The following is a 21,397-nucleotide window of genomic DNA, read 5'->3' as shown; positions in this document are numbered from 1 at the left end:
GATATTTCTGGGTCGCACAAACTTTGGTGGCGCCTGTGAACCATATCGCGATATCCTTCGGGATGTATGCTCTATGAGTTTTAACTCATACGTTAGTATACGTAGACATTTGTATATATATGCATTTCCTTTGGCAAATCCTAGTCTTGTCCGAAATCCAAAGCGCTTTTATTATAATTTGGATGCTTTCTAAATACGAATGAGTACACACACCATCATATATGTATTATAAATATATCAAGCATTAATCTCTTTTACTATCCCCCATATGTTAGCTCTTAAGTGTTTCCGCATGTTGTTTTCCCTTATTTTCGTTACATCGTTTTTTGCCCTTCCAATTTTTATTTTATCATCGTTGAGAATTAACGATTCTTAAATCCTCGTATTTGTTCATCGAAAAGAATGAAATATAAACTATTATAAAATACCTACGTTTCGATTTAATCCTTATAAAAGATTATTTTCATATAATTCACAAATAAACGCACACCAAAGTACTTGGCATCGATCTTTTCCTATATACTATAACTACTACAACTACTGTTCAACGTTGCACCGTCCTATGGATAATTCGCCAGGAAAGATGATGCCTTCCTTGGCAATTGTTATGTTCCAACAACGATAAATGGATGCTAAGCGAATACGCTATTAGTTGGCGTATTCTATCTCTAATCTATTTTTCACTCTATCTCTCTTTATCCTACGGTCATCGCATACTGCAATATGAAAACGTAAGAGTGCTCATTTATAGTTGCGAAAGAAAGATAGAGGGGGGATGGGAATGGGTGTAGCGGGCAAGGTAGAGTTCAACAACGGTTGACCCCGCGTACCCGGGGTCATTCCCTTCCTCAAGCAGCGCAAGCCCCCGGCTTGCACCCAATGCTGTGCCGCCCCCGTTTTCCTAGCTCCGCTACACTTCTTCCCTTCCACCACCCCCTTACGTTCTCTATTCTCTTCTCAGGAACGCGACTATCATTTCTAACTGGTGGTTCTACTCCTTCGTTTAGACCAACACCGATTATATATAGATCGATATAGCTATTACGACAAAGTAAATTCGCCTACGTTATGTTATATACCTTTGCTAACACGAATGGATTTGGTACGTGGCAAACCGACGAACCTCCGTGATCTACTCGAGAACGCATTTCTCAAATGTTATCCTTTCCTTGTCAACAATTTTCTCTTATGTACATATATGTATTATGTGTATTTATCTTATCGACAGATTTTATCGATAACAAGCTTTTTTTTACTCCTAGAAGACCATTTGAGGAAAGGTTCACTCGATTCCTATTGTATTTGTTATATAATACAAGTACGATCTCGAATTTAAAATGTCTTGTTAGCTTATCCATTTTTTCAAATAGCAGCAAGAGCACTCTCATTTCTTCATACTCTCTTTTATAGTATTTCTTTTCATTCGGTAGAGATATATATACTATTTTTAACGAAACGCGAACCATCTCGCGTCGTTTCTAGAAATGTAGGCACGCGAAGGACCTACTTTTTTTTTGTGTTGTTACCACTTGGAAAGGTCCAGCACATTTGCATGACGCATTTTTTTTCATTGCTAGCTTGTAACCGTCTTCTCGTTTAATGGAGATGCATCGTCTACAATAAACGAGGACGATACGTTTCGTTCTCGTTAACGAACAACAACATTCTCCTAGTTTATTTTCTATGCTAGTCGTGATACAAAAACGTTTTGGGGTATTAGTTTTTTTATTTCTTTTTTTCCTTTAAAACTTGAATACAAAATAAAATCACGCATTAATCAATTTTCATTCAATGCGGCTTACTCCGTACGACATCTAGTCAGTAAAATCCTGTAAAAATGAAATATCGTATGCGATACCATCGGCTTAAATGTCCTATCCTTTTTCATTGTTTATTATTTTTTGTTTCTCCCTCGATTTTCGTTGCTTGCGCATATATATGTGCAAGAACGAACGATATTCGACGCGATCAAAAATGATAGACGAATAGAAATATGAGCGTGTTCAAAAAAACTTGTCACAATTTTTCTTCTCTAAGCTTACGTGGCTGACATCGCCTAAGCACCAAAGACTAGAATTATCGCGATACTCTTTCTTTATTTTACCTAATAAAACTGTCTCGGTAAAAAGCTCACATGTGACAAGTGTAAAGCACTTTAAGAACACGTCATGAAAGAAAAAAAAATAGAACAATACTTGAACTTTATTCTTACATAATATTTTTTATTACATTCATTCTGTGTAATTTTTCAGGTTTTATTATTTTATCGATTTAATCCTTTCTTTTTTAGTTATGAGATCGTTTCGTTTGAAATAAAGCTCGTTGAAAAGTTAGTTCGTTTGTTGCAAAATGTTGAACGTGTAATCCTTGGAAACTTACGTTAACTCGTCACCAGGACACCTTGTAGATGTAACCGGGAATCGATCTCGTGAATGTCGAATAGAAACGAGTTTATCTTCGTTCAACGAAACTCACGTTCGTTAAACTTGTATCTCTTACGTTAGACTTTTTTCGACAAAATATTGCTCACGAGCTACTCTTGCATTTATTTTTCAAGAAACTCGTTTATTCTCTTGCTAATAAAAAAATAAATACCAAGAGAGTCAAACTTTATCACGGAAAAATACGAAAAAGTCAATCCGAATTTGGATCCTTGAATCAAACTGCACGTACTACATGTTTCAATCATTTTTCTAACTTTACGAAATTGCCAATTTTTTGTTTAACGTAGAAGACATATTTTTAAAGTTAAAACGTGTCTCTTGCTATTTTTATAAATTTTTATCATTTTCATAAAGCGTTTTACTTCTTTCAAGTTTCTTCAGTTTGGGTCATTGTTCATTACAACTTTGTACTTTTAAATGTAACTTTGAACGATAGACTTAGGATAAAAATAATATAATACACGCATATTATTCTCGAATGTATGTCTCTAACCTTTCGATCGATTTTCAATTAATCGTGAAAGGGCGAATGAGATAGAAATAGAGGTTAGAGAGTAGGAAGGATCGATGATGATGAGTTAATGTCGTAAACCCATTGTAGACTCTTCCGACAAGAACTTTGGAAACGCTTTGATCAACCAGCTTCGATTGCCAGCTTGGACTGCCAGTTTGGAGAGTGCCAGTTCGTTGGTACTCTGTATTCCTCCAACCATATATTTCGTGCGATATATCAGGTCTGTTTGAAACGAGCTATGCATTCATCGAGTCAAGCAAAGTACCTACCGTTCTGAGTACGACAGGTGGTCATTGACGATATTTGATCCCTCACTTTCTCCTCTCATCAAATCTAAGCCTAGAAACAACACAAATTCCTTCTTAGTATAATCAAATTTGATTACTTATTATCCCTTTAAGAAATATATAATAAATAATAATAGAATTTTTGAAACGAAATTTCTTTTTCTAGATAAATGATAAAAGACGTGTACTTATTGGTCGTTAAACTCTCAAACGATGTTTATACGTTTTTCTATTATCCTTGAGTTAGGTTGATCCGGGTCGAATAAGTCCAAGCTGTGTGCTCTTTTTCTTCGAAGCTTTCAGGTAGCAAGGTGTGTGGGTGCAATATGAAATTCAATATGGGTATTCTACAGGAGTTCGAAGCCTGCAGGAAGAACCTCGCCTAGTTATGAACACGGGTGTCACACAACGAACAGGAGAGGTTCTTTGAACTCAAGCTCAACGACAATTGCATCGAATGGGAAGGGTGAACGAAGTTTTCTCGTTCATCGACTTTTCGTCCTTTCCTTCTTTTTCTTTTTTCTTCTTTGCCGTTCATCTTTTATCAACCTTTTCTTTCTTTTTCTTTTTTTTTTTTTCTTACGCTCTATTCTTCCAAAGAGCAAAGGGAATTCTCGATAGACCGTGTCACTGGGACCATACCGGAGAGAGATATTTATCATTATTCCATGTCGAGAAGTTTCTCGCACATTCCTACTAGTCAGTTCCGGACCCATCTATCTATTTTCTTAGAAACGTATTTTTATAACATCAAACGAGTTTGACCCCATTTTCTTTCATATTTTCATCAAATTAAAGAAACGTTACAAAGACCGAAAGGGAAAGAACTTTCCTAACTTATTGTATTGCTTTTTTCCCCTCATCACGTTTCCTTTGCTCTGCTTTTTTCTCCTATTGTTTCTTCAATCTTTATCGAAACGTGTAGAGCTTTTTTCTTTCTCTTTTTCATCTCGTAATTGCTGTTTATTTCGTTGTATTTAATTAACCATGGATAATTTCGTTATCATCGGTTCGATTATTGCAATAGATCTTTTGGGATCTTCGACGCACTTAAAAAAAAAAAAAGGAGGAGACAAATTCATTTAGGATTCAAATTCAATCGTATTTATAGAACAGTTCGGAAGTTCCTTCGAAATAAGATTATCCACAGGGAATTAGGAAATTGTTGGAACCACGAGAACGAAGACTACGACGTACGAGAACGGATTTACGGTGGTTATATCCTACAATGGAAACGCTTTAAGTGGTTTCTATCAATAAAAGGACTAAAACTGGATAAAAGAACGATATAAGGTACGAAGAGAGAAGCTTGGGAGAAGCGACTTACTTTCCTTCCGCTTCTGTTCCGTTGGAAACGGCTTAACGTCTATGTCGAACTTGGTTTTAACCTAGAATATCTCGATATATAAGCTATGCAATTAAACCTTCAATACTATTCGCTAAAATATATTCTTATCGGTTGTCCGACATGGATAATAGTATAATTAGAACGTTAAGTATCATCGTCATATAATTGAACGTCTGGGAAGGGTGTTAAGGATTGGTGATAGTCGTTGTTTTTAAATCTTGCCATGTCTCTCGTGATTTACATGCTTTTACGTTAAATGAACAAAATGTAATAAAAGTATACTAATATATTTATTTCTAAAATTTTTTTTTAATCCTAAACACACTATACGAAAGGTTTTCAAAGAAAAATCTGATAAGCTTAAAGCAATGTAAGATTTTAGGGAACACCACTCACCACCGTACATACGAATCAAATGATTATTTTCCACATGATAATACGAGTTTCATTTTTATCGCACGTAAAGGCCCATACATGTACATTTTTTATGACTCGTTAAATTCTCGTAAATGTTCTTTCGGTGTAGCATATCAAGTGCGAAACCAGGGAAAAGAACCGGTAAAATGTACTTTCAACTTTAACCCAGTTCAGAGCCAAAAGCCGAAGTCGGTGGGTTAACGTGAGATCTCGTAATTACATCTCCCAATTACATCTCCCAATTACCATCGGTAATTGGCAATCTTTTACGAAAGGGTACATTTTTAGCACTCGTTATTTACAGCAGTTTTTAATCGTAATACAGTTCGATTACCACACGGATCATTGACCTTTTTGTTTACTCGACAAGAATGGCAAGAATGTATTAGAAGCTTTCAAAGGAAGTTTGTTCATCCTTAGGGTGAGAAGGGATAAGATCTAAAGGATCTTATCCCTTAGATCTAAGGGATTCATCGGATTCACCTTTGGGAAAATACGTGATTTCGGGTTAACTTCTCGCGTCAATGAACAAGCTAGTTCGATAGTAGTTGGTTCCTTCATTTCCGGGGAAAACAAACATTATCGAGGTTCGATCTCCTCTCCTGTTTTTTGTTCCCCTACTTTAATATTCCGTTATTAACTCGTTGGATATCGATTTCTCGCTTATTTTTCGACTTCTTTTTCTTAGTGTGCCGTTTACTGATAATACCATATGTTCGTTGTGACGTAGTCGTAAAAAATAGCATGTTCGACGGTTATCTTATCTCTGGCCCACCGACTATTACAGTTACACTTATAAACTACATATATAGATATATATAGTTACAAGTGTATTATTCCTTCTTCGTGACACGAAGAATCTTCGTTGTGGATGATAAATTTTGCACGTTAACACGATGGAATTTCATACGCGTTAATATTGGATGCTTTTGCCAAATGGTACCCTATGCAAATTATACTAACCATAGATCGCGTGGATCAATCGATTCACGTTGGTACGCTAATCGCGTTTACTACAAACTTACGCCTCGATTCATCTCTACAGACGATTAAGGATCGTGGAAGAACGGAAGCAGTTCTCATCTTCGAACGAGTAGAAACGTTCCGGAGGTTGATCCATCGATTATACAAGATTGCTCGTAACTTTGTAAGAAACCATTCCAATGATTTAACTTGCTTCGAACAGGATAAGATATTTTACGAATAAAAAGAAAACTGTAGAATTGAAACAAAAAAAAAATAAAAATAAAAGGATACCGACAATAAGATCATTTATTCAAAACTATTATTTTAATTTATAATCATCGTCGCCTATATTTGAAAATAAATCGACGATAAAGGTTCTTCCTGTTTTTTTTTATTTTATTCTTATTTTTTTTATTATTTAACGTGGGCGTACGTAGATCATAGAAGGTGGTTTCTTTACAGATGCCGGAGGATTTTACGAGGAACTACGGATACCTTGATAAGATATCGTGCTTACGCTTGTCGCGTAAATATTACCTTTAATATGGCTTCGCTATAAATAACGTCGACTGTATATGGCACTGTTATTTTCTCGATTTTCCTTCGTTCTCTCTCTCTCTCTCTCTCTCTCTCATATTCTCGACTTTTCCATAATGTCAGTTTTCTCTATTTCTATCTCTTTCTTTCTCACTGTTGGCTGAAACGTTAGTAGAAGAAAACTCGAGAGTGGAAAAGTGAATCCCTTTCCTTTTCTCGCAAAAGTATGAGAAGGAGTGAGAGAGAGAGAGAGAGCAAAGTTCCTCGACTACATCTACTAGCATGCATTCGCGTAAAAACGTTGAGAAACAGGGTACAATGCAGAACGTGTACGGTGGGTAGGGTACATGCAAGGACAAGAAGTTCTCAGCTCGTATTCACACGTAGACGTCCATTGTCTCGACTTGTTCGAAGGTAAGAGAACGCAACTGAAGCGTTAAGGCTGACATCATTGTCATGTATCTTTTTTTTTCATCACCACCACCACCACCACCACCATCAATAGCACCACCTCTCTACTCTAGATGACGCCCATTTATTTATATAACGCTTTCTCGCGAATTTCAAAGTGTTGTATACTCTCGCAAAGTATTATTCACGTTTTTGTTTTTTTTGTTTTTCTTTTTTTCCCCATCGTATTATTTCTTTTCGTATCCATATCTACGTTTCTTTTCTATCTGGTAGACGCAGGTAACGTTGACGTCACCACTACCCTTTGGTTTTTGAATCCTTCCATTTCGCATGGCGGTACCTTTTGTCCTCAATATTCGACAACATCTCTCGCAATAACGTTTCTCATTATTGTCTTTTGTACTTGACGTTTTCAAGAAACACTTCTACATAAAGTTTATTATTCATCGTGCTCGTTTGATGAATTTTCTTTTTTTTTTTTTTTATTAGACGAATCGAAGAGAATACTAGGTATCGTTAGATCAATAGGAAGAATATCAACGAAGCGTCTGCTATTCGATTTGTTAACTCGTCTGTATAACCGATCGAGAGTTAAAAAAAAGAAAAAAAAGAGAGATGGAATTTTTTCTTAGCTTTCTCGTTGTTGTTGTTGGTTGCATATTGGGTTTGAGTAGCGACTGGCCTACTGCCAAGGCCATAGATACCACCAAATGGCTTCTCATAAACGTATACCTGTGTCTATGGACCCTACCCACCGTCCTCCTGCCAGCGTAAATTCAAATTATTTTTAAGCTACCTGATGTCTGTGTAATTAATTTGTAAAGAGCTAGGATAATGAAGTCTCGTTCACCTGTTGGTGAACTCATCTCTTCCTCTTTTCCTTAGGTCCGTTCGAATAGAAGTGCAGAATACATATTTGCTTTGCCAACGGGACCGAGTTACGTTTATTTCGCTATGATTGTTGCTTTAACACGGGTCTGGGTCAGTGACGTCATCGTTTTTAGGCAACGTACTTAAAGTTTCGCAGCAGTTTAGTCCTTTTAAATATTTACACGTTGCCTGGTGACCGACCGAGTCTCGAAACCCCTTTACCTTTCATCTTTCATGCCTGTTGAAACTACAGTTAAAAACTATCGCTTAGAATCTTCATTTCCTTTTACAAGGGAAATGAATTAAGTAACTCGAAAGAAGAAACGATTTTCTCTCTCTCTCTCTCTCTCTCTCTCTCTCAAACTCGATATTTATTCGATTATTTATTTTATAAAAATGAAACCCAATATGTTTACGTATGTAAACAATTTCGTTGCATCTTTTTGATCACACCTTGCAAATTTTTCATAGTATCATAGTTGCCACGTGTAATTAAAAGACTATTTTATAATTTGTATACATGTATACTCATACATACACCCACGGTAAATTGAAGCTCGGGGCGAAGCCATTCCCGTGTCTCTTGCACTTAACCTTAGAACCTGTGCTATACTACTTCTTTTCACGTAGGGGACTTTTTCATATATCGAGTGGCATTTATTAGCACAGGTCATTGCTTCGGATCGCATAGTCGGCCGTCGTTTAAAGAGATAGGTGTGTATGTATGTGTGTGTGTGTGTGTGTGCGTGCGGGCGCACGCTCACACGATTAAACTCCACCGTAATGGATTACGGTCGTGTACGCTTGCTCCCGTAAAGGGTGATACGCTACCATGACCTTTTCATTAATAAGAGAGGATGTTAAAAAAGATAAAAATAAAAAATCCAAATAACGTGTCGATTGATCCGTTTATATATTCGTGCTTTTATACATAAAATCTATAATATCAAATAAATTATTATCATACATTTTATATGATTATTTAAAGATCAATATAAAAATTCCTTTGTATTGAGACGGATCGATCAAACAAACGAACAGATAGTATACTCGTTCGGTAAACATAAATCGTGTTTTAAGCGTGGATTTACGAGTAACAACAACTTAACGTTCTCAACAAAGTCCGTTGGTTCTGTGAACGAAGACAAAATGTGCTCACCCTTAAGATACGGGAGTTTGTTTCACGTTGGTTGGAAGTGATAGTAGTAGTATGTTAATCGATAAGCTAAACTAACTTTGCAAATCCTTTCTCCCAGTTCTATATATACGTGAACGATACGTTGTCGTCATCATTGTGTTCGTGGATTTTGACGATTTTTTTTTTTTTTTAATTCGTTGAGTCTATTGGGAGACATCGTTGAAGGATGCTTGACTAACGTAATAATTGTAATTATATGAAATGAGATACGGTGATTCGGTTACGTGGGCACTTTGTTTGACTGTCCTACATTATCGGACATTATCTAATTAATCGTCTCCGAGGCACGTAACGGTCGTATATTTTCCATCGTTGGTCCGTTCTATAACTTCATTTGAATATTATCGGTCTTTAATCATGTTATTATGTTCATACACAGGTAGGTTACGCAGTCTTTGTAATTCGACGAGTATAAATCTCGACGTAAACGTAGGTAAATGCGTGCAAGGGAGGGACGGACATTATCGTCGTCGTCGTCGTCGTCGTCAGTTCTAATTCTCTTGTCTATACATATACAGAATGGATTAGTAGTCAACATTTACTGTATAAATGGAATGAGTTTCGTTGACTTTTAGTACGTTTACATCCGCGAACGAAGTTAACAAGACGGGTAGCGTTTCTCGATAAAATCCGTTAATTCCATCAAATCAATCGTCCCGTGCAAATAGACGGTGCTAACGGTTTATCGACATCGTCCGTTTCAAATCTATTATCAGAATGGTGGTGGTGCTGTTCTTTGACCAGCACCTTTTTGACCTCTCAATGAATACGATAATAATTGGGGGATTTAAAAAAAAAAAAAAAGATGTAGTTTACTTTTAATAAAAAACAAACCTCGTTGAATAAGATTCAATGTCTTTTTAATATTAAATACACATGTGTATTGAATATTTTTTAATATTTTGTGCTACTAGGGTTAGTAACGAAGAAATGAACTTTCTAATTCTAATTTTCATTCGAATTTTTATTTCAAATATTTTTCTATCATCCTCACATCTCTCTATTTAACGTTTTTGTTTTCTGTTTTAGTGAAGAAGGCGCGGTTTATCTGCGAGGAAGGTTCGTATCAACTGGTGTAGAAGAAGGAGATGAAAATGTGAAGAAGAGAATAAAAAAAAAAAAAGAAGAAAGGGAGAAAAGGATCGGAATGTCGAAATAGCGATCTATCGACTCGTCGGATCCTTTCCTCCTATCGTTTAAACTTTCACGAGAGAAATGCAAATGTATATATTTTCAATCGAGCGTACCGGCGACGGACTGACGATTGTCCCATAAAATTCTAATCGAAATGTTTTACCTTAGTAAAGAAAGAGTCCTTAGTTACGCTCCAATTCTAAGATACGCGACAAAATTTGTTGCTCACCCGTCGTATTGGAATGATTCCAAGTTTTTTTTTGGAAAGATTATGTGATTTCTCAAGTGGAAATATCACGATTTTGTTTGTACCGCGTTATTATCAAAAGAATTGGTCATTATTTGGTCAATGACACATGTGTTTAATCGAGTTGCAATGATAGTTTTGCAAATTTTTAGAAATACATTTTCAGATAATCAGATACATAGGTTGAAATGTTCTTTCACTATTACGCGATTCGATTATTTTGTTTTTTATATTTCCCTCGAGGCTCCTGCGACGCTTTTCAATTTTCCATATCGACGCGTACAAACCTTGAATCCTTTTTATACCCTTTTTTTTATTCTTCTTTCTACATATTGTGTTTACCATCCGTTAACTCGAGCTTTAACAACGCATCTACTCATACGCGTTCCTATGTTAAAGAGAACATTATTTCATCGCGCATAAAAGCACACTATTGCATGTACGGGATTCGTTTTACTTATTGCGCCTTTATCTTCTTTATTCTTTAAAAAAAAAAAAAAAAACATACGTAAAAATACATACGCGTATATATACGTCTACTTTTATTCGATACACCTTGCAAATCATTCTTTCTTAAATTAAAACACGTATGTGGAACATAATATTATTGATCGTTAGTTTATTAGAGATTAGAATGAATTATCATACATCTTAGAAATGATTATTATTATTATTTATCAATTATTTTTGTATCATTTGTGTGAAAAGGATGATTTTTTTCGTGATCGTGTTTGCACATTAATTTCATCAGCATACATGTGTAGATGTGAAATTTATCAAAAAAACAATTTTTGTAGAGAAGGAAAGTAGGAATATTCGTTGATGAATTCGCGAAGAAGGTAAATTTGATTTTGTTCTTATCGAATCGGATCGAACGAGATATTGCCGTAGCGTGTATTAGTGATTAAATTGCGTTGAAAGAGCTGAAGTGAAAGAGCAAAATGAGAAAATGTAAGTGCAAGAGGTCCTTTCAATAAATTACGTCTTTCTAGCGATGAAAATTTCAATGAAAAACGAAATAAATAAGTAATATTATTAAAGGTAAAACACATTTTTGTAAGCTTTTGATTTCGTTATACATTTAAAGGATCGTTTTATTTGAACATTTGTCGATTTAGTTGCTCGCACAATTCTTTCTCATTCATCATTCATAGACTTTTTTTACGATTAAGGAAAAAGGATGTAGAAAGTATAAGGATTTATATAAAAGAATATTTAAATTATTAAAGAAAAACCATATATATATCTTTTATGATGAAAATAAAAAAAATGAACTGGTACTTACTCGTTTATAAAAAAAAAGAAAAAGATCTTAGAAAAGTTGTAAATAAAGTTATAAAGTTATAAAGTTATAAGAGATTAACTTTTTAAAAACGTTTGCCACCAAATAAAAAGTACAAATAAAGAGGTAAATCTTAAAGATACGAAAGTTTGTATTTATGATACAACGAAACGAGAGAAAAAAAAGGGCTTGTGATGAGGTCTCAAGGGTGAGAATAAGTAGTGAGGATAATCGTGGCAAACATTTTGCGTTTATCAAGTAATCTTTTAAGCAAAGAAAACATATCTCTCGTGAAAGTGTAACTATACTATTCACTTATTCGTATGCTTGTTAGTTTACGAATCATTGAATGAACTATTATCAATTAACAATTACAGCGGAGGACTTCAATTCGTACGTAACGCTGAAACTACAAAATGTAAAGTCAACGACAGTCACCGTGAAGGGGGCCAATCCAAGTTGGGAGCAAGATTTCTTATTGTGAGTACAATTTTGATAACCTACACCTAGATTATATATCTATTTCTATATCATTCTATACTCTAATACAGCAGGATGATATCGTTTTCGTAAACGTAAGACGAAGTAGATGAATGCGAACGAAAGAGATTGGAGAAAAGCTGCGAATCGAGGTCAGACAGTGAGTTTAAGAGGGTTCGATTATTTTTAAACTTTCAATGAGGTCGTACGAGAAGCTCGGAACCTCCCAAGAAAATCAATTTAAATTTAAAACGGTTGCTCTCACGACCATTATTGTACCCTTTTTCCCATTTCCTTCAAAACGTATCTACTATTTTTTAATTTTTTTTTTTTTTATTCGACTATGTGATTATTTCTTTGGTTATATTTTTCAGTATTATCGAATTAGATCATTGATTGGACGGGTATATATATTAAGGTACCTATCGAAAAAAAAATGGAATGTTACGGGGGCTATAAATATTATCGGTTTTTACAGGCGTTATTGAGTTCTCGTTTACAGGCTTGAAAAACTCTGTAAAATCCGGAATTTCGCGATCGACTAACGAGCCCCCTTAAGGGGTAAGCCGATTCAGTGCATCGATATATATAAATAGATGCTTAGCTTCGTGCGACGAGATAGAAGTGTACTTAGAATAGGTCGATTAGCAAGCACGATCTTGTCAGGGGTGCGTTTAAAGTATCTATTTCTTTCTTTCTTTCTTTTTATTCTATTTTTTTTTTTCATTCTTTTTTTTTTCTTTTTTTGCTTTTATTCGCTTTTTACGCTTACATGGTTTCAATGGGTTCGATTTTAAAACGATCCTCTCGTTTTCTATGCATCGTTAGCGTGACTCGAGCACGATCCTACTTAACGTTAACAACGTTGAAACGTTAAAAGAGATAGATGGATTGATTTATTCTTCCCTTATACGTAATTATATTTAAAGAACGAATAATCGTTCACTAATTTAACAGTTAGAAAAAGAAAAAAAAAAGAATTTGTTAGGATCTTCTTTGTTTGTGATCGATTTTGATCTGTTTTCTGATGGAATCTGTTATGGATTATGTTCTACATCTGTTTTACATCTTACCTCCCTTATGCTATGAATCGACTTCGTTGGAAAGGCCACCTCAAACAAGTGGCGAATGACGTCATCGATATTTCCTACTTAGCTATAGTTCAAAATGGTCGGTTCGATGTTTTCACCGGTAAGGTGGCTTACCGGGTGTTTTTACAAACTTTTAACCGATGAACGATCGATAACCATTTTTTTTTTTTAATTTTTTTTTGTCAACGTTACACATTTTTTTTCATGTATTTATTTGTATTGCTAGCAACAAATGAAATCATTTCATCGAGAAATATCATTAGGATTTTGAAATCATTCGTAATAGTTATTTATAGTATGCACTAGTAGACGACTATTCTTAAATAATCAATTACGTTCATATCGATCACAATTGCAAGTTCCCACGGGAACGTTTTTTTTTTCTTTTTTAACGTAAGAACCTACAAAAAGGGTTGTAGATGATGACCGATATTACAATCTCGAATCATTTAGGATAGCAAGCTTTTGGCGTCACAAAAATCCTTAGATAAGAGCCAACATATCTTTAACCTACTTTTTCGTTCGATACTACGCTTTTTTATTCATTGATCATATATATTTAACATCTACATATTTGTCTTAGTCGTAGAGAAATAAAAATAACATGATACTTTTAACAACGTAATGATTAATTTACTTCGTTACTTCATTTAAATAATGGTATATTCTATATACATTTGTCTTCTTACGAGAACTCGTGTTTCATTGTGAAAATTAGATTAGCCGTTTTTTATGAATTTAATCTTGCAAAAATACATTTTGTTTTTTCAGCGAAACAAACGATATGCACGCTGGCCTGCTAGTAGAAGTTTGGTGCAAGGGATTTCTCTGGGATCGTTTTCTCGGTTACTACTTCATCCCACTTTCAGAAGTGACCTACATGAACGAGGTAACGTCAAATAAGACTTACGAGACATCGACGTTAAAGCAAGAACAACGTGTATCGTCAGATAACAACAGCAACACACAACCACTCGACGACACTCCGACGGTACACCAAACACGAGATACATACACCATTTTTAATAAAGCATCCTTTTTCTTTTTTTTTTCAATCGTACATGCATGCCTCGTAGATGCTTTTTACTTAAATTCAACTTATTTTGACAATGAGTACTTTCTTAAATAATTAAACGTTTTGCTGAAAAGGACTGAAAATGAAGAAAATCGGCCAGTCACGTAGCAGCATTGAAATTTTCGCAAAAATTTTTCATCCCCTTTCTTTTTTTTTCTACAAAATTTTTACGAAAATTTACGATAACAATTTATTTATTTGAAAGAACAACTTCTTAAATTGGATTTAAATAATCTCTTTATCATTTTGCTACTCTACCTAAGATTACGAAGTATTAAAGTCTTTTTTTATTTTTTTTTTTTTTTTGGCTTTTGTAAGTTCAATCGATTGTAGTAACGCAACGATAAAAACTTAAAAACTTGCGTAGACTTTCTCAAACGGTGCACGTACATTATCTGAATTAAAGGTGAGCCGTCTTTTCCTAGCATGCAGCAGCAGTTTCATTTCACGCTTAAGACACGATTCTATTAAAAGCTTGAGAGTTGAAAAGCTTTTAAATAAATTCTCCTTAGTTCCATCGACCCTTTTATTATCTCTCGAATATCTCTTTTAATAAGCCAATTATTTCTCGGTAAATTTTAACCGATATTCTTTTCTAACCGGTCCTGTTATAATCAATAATTCAACTTCTTCTTCTTCTTCTTCTTCTTTTTTGACTTCTCCACGTGTTAGACTTGTTCTCGTATCATATGCAAAGATTTTTTTTTGTTTTCACATTGATTTTGTTAAATTATTATCGAAGTAAAGCTTTTCTTGTTAAACTTTCCAATCTCGCTTTTCAAATTCACTTTTTAATGAGTAATATTCGAAGCTTTGAATAATTTCTGGATAGATGGAAGACAAATTCTAATTATTTGAGTAATACTTCCAAGAAGATTATTTTCAAACATTTTTTTCTTTTAATACCGATTTCTGTGTTATTGTAAAATAAGATTGTTCAAGTCGTACCACTGTCTAAATTGCACCTTCCACTAATGACCCTAATTTCTCAATCGTGCAATATTCATTGATTACGTTTTATATGAGTGTGTGTGTGTGTAGATATTTCTAATTTAATTAAAATAAATGAAATCAAAAAATGTTTTAATGGTGTACGACTTGAGAAAGCTTACAATACATATTTTCATGTTTTTTTCTCTCAATCATATGATAAAAGTTCGTAAACTAAACAAAATTCTCTCGTATAGTGTTTGCACGTTGAACGAACCGAAGCCAATTACCGTCCCGCTCGTTGACCGAAAGTGTCGTGGTTTTTGGGAAGAGAAATTCGTTCGATAGACGACGCCTAGGTCGTCTATCCAAGTCGGTAAACTATTTTTCCGATTAATTGTATTTTCACCTAGCCGTTGTCCGATGGTTACGAACGATCTATTACTCGCATATTTCGATCGATTTTCTCGACACACCAACAACGTGTCTACTAACAAATGAAACAATTTCTCTACTTGTAGATCGTTTGTTAAAGATACCAATGGTGAATAACGAATAATAAAACTAGAAAAAGAGAATAAAAGAGATTGCAAAAGTAATTCGGCTAAGTGTTGCTTTTGTCACCAGGAATTGAAGTTTTCCTCGATAAATGATACCGAAAAAGTACTAGAAGATGAAAGAATAAAGTACTACGTTCGTTGCTCTAGTACTTGTGACACCGTGAAAGACGAACGAAAGTGTATCGTCTTACGAGGCTCTTTACCTCGAAACTCTTATGCGATAGTCCTTTAGATTATATCTTTTCGAAAGTCGACCTTACTTTTAGGTATTATCGATAAAACCTTCAACTTTTAGAAGCTTTGAAGATTCACGGATCCATACAAGTTACGATTCAACGCATTATGCGTTACGTGTTACGAGTTTTGACATCATGATAGTTAATACGATTACTGTAATTACTTTTTCTCTTTTTTGTTCACATTATTATTGGAAAAGTAATAGGATGTTGTTTATTTTCAATTAAAGAAAAAACATAGTCTCGTTTTACTTTCTTTAGACGAAGCATTTCATTTAAAAGGTTCAAACATTTCACGATTTTTCCAAAATCGTTTTAAACGCACATCGTTATCGATGTCCTAACGATCTATTCGACCTTCTCCATTCAAAAGTTCCTTCAAGAAGTTTATCCGTCTTACGTCCATTGTGAATTTTATGCTTTTCGATAATGCAACGATCATATTTCAAAGAATACAATTTCATAATGACATTGATTCAGCTTCTTATTCTTATTCTATCTTTATTCGTTTTACAATGCGTTAACGTTCTATATTGCCAATTCGTGGTAAACATGAAACGCATCTCAGTCTCTTCTGATCCTTTTATACCATCAACGAGAATTTACAACCGCGTGACGGAAACAGAAGAATCCCGGTAATCTCAAGCTTACAAGGTTGCCCATAATCGATTCACGAGTTAGCTTCAGTTCTTGTTAATATCAAACTTTTATATCTTCTTCTTCTTCTTCTTCTACTACTACTATTTCCTTTTGTTCGCTCTTCTTTGTTCTTTCATAATTATTAATTGTTAAATATTTTCAAACGATCCCAGCATAAGCGATTCATAATTTATGCGAACGGATTTGTGTAAGATTAAATCATATGTCTACGATATTTCACTATTATTATTATTTTCTTTCCTAATGGGGATCTGCCGTTTTGATGGTGGCCCAAATTGGTCAATTAATTTTCCCTTTTTTTAATTCTTAATATTCTCATCGCGTGAGAAAGTGGAAAATATAGGAGGAGGAAGAGATTAAAAATAATATTTGTAGAAAAGTAATTTGAAGATGTAGATCGATTTAATCGGTAACTCGGTTCGTAACGAAATACAAAAATAGAAATTAAAGAAGAAAATAAAATGTATAAGAAAAGTCTGTCAACTTTTTTCTTTTTTCCTGCCCCTTAACTTTTGCCCACTTCTCTCGCATATAAAATACCAATGACGGAGAGTGGGGAAGCGCAAATAAAAGTCCCTAGAAAAGTCAATATCGCATACCGTAGAAGTTTGACGATTCCAAAGCTCCAATAGGAGAGAGAGAGAGAGAGAGAGAGAAAGAGAGATGTCCGATACAAAAGGTGAGGGAATACATAAATCTATAAGTAACATGAAACTTGCCACCGCGGCCTCTCACCGTTCTTTCTTATACTTTATCTATGATATCATACGTTTCCATCTACTTCTTTTTATTAAAAAATGAGCCAAGGCTAAAGATAGAAAAGCTTTTCCTGCTTATATTAAGCGAATTCTTCTTTTAGGTCTTTTTACAATTACAGACTTGAAAATAACTTTAAGAAATATCTTCTCTCGAGTTTCATCCAACAACTCGATATCATAGTTTTTAATATCGAAAATAGAAACATATTTGGATATTTATTTAGGACTCGTAAGAGGACTTCTTCAAAAGAAGAAAGAAATGGGACAGTAGGGTCAAAGTTTCTCTCTCTCTCTCTCTCTCTTTCTCTTTGCTCATCATTTTGAAGGTTCTTGAACCATCACAAACTATACAATAAAATTTTCAAACAAGTATCTTTAAATATTCATTGTTTCGTACGTAGAAAGAAGACATATTTGACTGCACCTGTAAAAATAAGAGACTTTGTTAGTTTTCAAAGGTGTTTATGAGGTACCAATAATTAGTTGATGATATCATAAAAAAATGTCATAAACTCCTCATAAACGTATTACTTTATAAACAATCTGTGGTTCGATTAGATAAAGATAAGAAATAAATGTTGATGTAAGAAAAAGAAGAACACTAGTCAGGTTTTTTCCCCACGAATTGTAACAAGTACATCTTATCTTTTGACAAAGGGTCGTAGAAATTAAATAAGAGGGTGGTCTTACTTCGTATAGGGGTAAAATTCAGTCACGTCCGAGAGACTAACCCTCTTTTTCTACACACACACACACACACATATATACGAACATTCTTGTCCCCTTCTTTAACCGTTCCATTTCGTTCTCGTTTAACGTGTCCGAAAATTTCCTCGCAATGAATTTATTCTGATCTTTCTTAGCATCAGTTTCAAACAAAATCATATTTATTAAGTAGAGGAAGTTTGTTTCATTAAAAAAAAGATCATGTGTTTAATTGTTTTCTGTTCGGGTTGCATCAGGGTTGTGAAATTAAGACAAATATCGAAGAAATTCTATGACAAGTGGATGATTAACTCAATTAAATATCCAATCCATCATCAACAATCCTAAATTTGTTTATTGTTTATTATATTGTTGTATGAAGTTGGGGGATCTTAGTGATTTTCTTTAAACTGTACAGTTTTACTTTAGTCCACGATATTCAACTTGGTTGCATCGCCATCACTGGCAACAAACCCCTCTACCCCTGATATCTCTTTTCTGCTCGTGACGTCAGCTGGCACGCGGCCAACTCGGTGGGAACGCTCAATGAAACGGTCGTCGGGGAGGAAGCCAAGGCGACGCGGACGACGTAGTCGTCTACACGGTACTTTTACGATGCCATTATTTTGCGTGCGCACACGCGAACGGTCACCCGATCTTGTGGCAACGACCTTGATAGAGGACTTCGTTTCAAATGATTACCCACCAACCTATATATATATATATATATATATATATATATATATATTCTTATGTTATTTTTCCTACAACGTAACAACATGGTCTTTCTAACATACTTTCGAGAAATAAACTTTTCGAAGATCATGCATACATCATTTTTGTTTTTATTCCCATTTGCACTTGAAACGGTGCGATACGAACGATTGGTAGAAAAGAAAAACGATGAATCACGAAGCGAGCTATTCTTTCACGCTTCCAGACGGAATCGATCGACCAATAACGCGCACCAACATTGGAACCGTAAACGGAATCAGACAAAGAGATAGAAATAAGAAAAGAAAAAAATGCATACATGGAATAGAAGAAGTTAAGTGACTAGGAGTGGGAGCCTGGGCTTCATATGGAAGAATTAAATAATGTCCAAAAATATAACCAAATAAAGTTATAGTAATCTTGATGATTTGGGGTGTGGTAGAGTAGGCGTTAAAAAAAAAAAAGGAAAATGGGAACGAGATCAGGTCGCTTTTCCTGTTGCGAGGACAATCTGGGTCAGGTCTGGCTTAAAATATTCACAAAGCCAACCGCGAGCAGATCTACGCGAGTGGTTCGATTCATATTAGAAATGCGCTGACTGTGATATGTCAAGTAACTCGAGAGGGGAATATAACGTTGGGGGTGTATCACCAACAAATGTGTGCACCCAGTCTATTTATTACACTCTTTAGGAATTTACGTGTGTCGAGATAGAAAAAGGAGCAATCATTTGTGATAGTTACACCTTACTGTAGATTTTAGTTATACTATCCTCTTCTAACATTCCCCAAAAATGTCAACAATTTTCCCTACGTTCCTTTGCTAAAATTCGTTTGTTACACTCGGTACAAGTTTGAATTGAATTTCATCGTGACAACTATGTGAATAAACTTGATTTTGGAAAAACGTTCTTTGTATCCAAAAAATGAAAATCCTACATTTATATTTTTAATTCTATACATACTTCTCAATCTTTTTACAATTTAGTCGACATTCGTTTTACAGAAACTCCACTTTTTTTTTTCTCTTTACATCCGTGCTTTTTTATTGTGTATACTTGGTATGAATTTTTTATTTTGTTTGTTTTCTTTTTTTTTTTTTTTAAACGGAAACTCGGTCAGGATAAATATTACAAAAGTTAGATCTAATATTCTATGATAATTGAATAATTTTGTTAACTGAAAGTATAATATGTCGATAATCTTCTATCATTGTATTATTTCCGTCAACTTTTCTTTCTCTCTCTCTCTCTCTCTCTCTCTCTCTTAAAAATAAGAAAAACGTCTCGAGAGAGAACGAAAAGAAAAAGTGACACGTACAGTAAAGATCCGACCTTTTCTTCTCGCTCATTTTAACACCATCCAGGAGGACTTACCTACCTAAATTTGCATTTTCATTACCGACTTAAAGCTCGCTCGAGAGTAATCTTTCAATGGGTGGCCATACTTTTTTTCACCCAACCCAAAGATTTTGCCTAACCATTCTTCTTCTTCTTCTTCTTCTTCTCTCTTGTCATTAAAATCAGACAAGAATCGAAATTTAACGTGAACAAAAAAAATCTCTTCAATTTTGAAACTTGAATGAAAAAATAATAATAATAATAATAATAAATGACTTTAGTAAAACGTATGTGTTTTACGAATATCGATTTATTTCAACTCTCGATTATGATCTTCGATGGTAGTAGTTTCGATGGCAGGTTAGATCGAAAAATCATTTCTAACGTGTAGATGGGAATTTTTCATTTTATGCTGACGATTCTGCTGACGATTCTCCAGTCGCGTATCATACTGAGAACTATGAAAAAAGGTCCCGTCAGGATTGCACTTTACGATCGATCCTACTATCATATTTCCATTCTATTATTTATCTTCCCCATTTCTAACGTTCTTTCTCTCTCTCTCTCTCTCTCCCTCTCTCTCTTTCTCATCGATGTATAAATCGTTCATTTCTTAACGTTGTGGAAAAAATGAAGAAGAATGTGAAAACGAATAAGTATCATCTCATTCATGAATCTGCAAGTGCGTCATTAGATGCGTCTTTCTTCTTTTGATATCACGAATCTTTCGTACGTAATCGTTATCCATTCACCCCCAATCCCTTACCCACCCCTTTTAGAAAAGCTTGCAATGGTTATGATTTTTATAAGATAGAATCGAGTCGAGTATTCTATTCGTTGTTCTAAGAAATTGATGAACGTTCTCTCGCGTTATTTTAATTTCATTTAGAGTAAGAGAGAGAGAGAGAGAGAGATAGAAGATATAGGCTGCTATTATGACAACCACCCACCACCCTGTTCCTATAATTATTATAGTATATTCTGTCACGTTATATAGAAGGAAATAAACGTCATAGTATTTGTCCTTTCAGCTTGACAAATTCACGAGATATATTCGTAATCATTTGCGAATAGTATGACAGGTTGAATCATTGTTTTGTCGCATGTTTAATTACGGGGGCGTCTTCCCTTATTCCGCGAGTATATTCAAGTTTTTTCTTTCTTTCCTTCATTCTCTCGTGTTTCCTCATTCTC

General features: G+C 34.6%; 1 protein-coding gene across 1 annotated transcript in view; it reads left to right on the top strand.

Annotated features, from left to right (window-relative positions):
• The window catches only part of LOC149031626 (uncharacterized), a 59,739-nt gene that overhangs the window by 5,812 nt on the left and 32,530 nt on the right, over positions 1-21,397 (top strand). The window contains 3 exon segments of the mRNA XM_089175115.1: positions 10,022-10,051; positions 12,033-12,135; positions 13,998-14,217. Of these exon segments, the coding sequence (XP_089031241.1) occupies positions 10,022-10,051; positions 12,033-12,135; positions 13,998-14,217 (353 nt within the window).

This window comes from Polistes dominula, unplaced genomic scaffold (assembly GCF_049000335.1).
Source record: "Polistes dominula isolate Pdom_NZ unplaced genomic scaffold, Pdom_raw_medaka contig_82, whole genome shotgun sequence".
Taxonomy (NCBI): Eukaryota; Metazoa; Arthropoda; class Insecta; order Hymenoptera; family Vespidae; genus Polistes; species Polistes dominula.
Note: the sequence above shows the minus strand (reverse complement) of the source record. Positions and strands in the feature narration are given on the sequence as shown.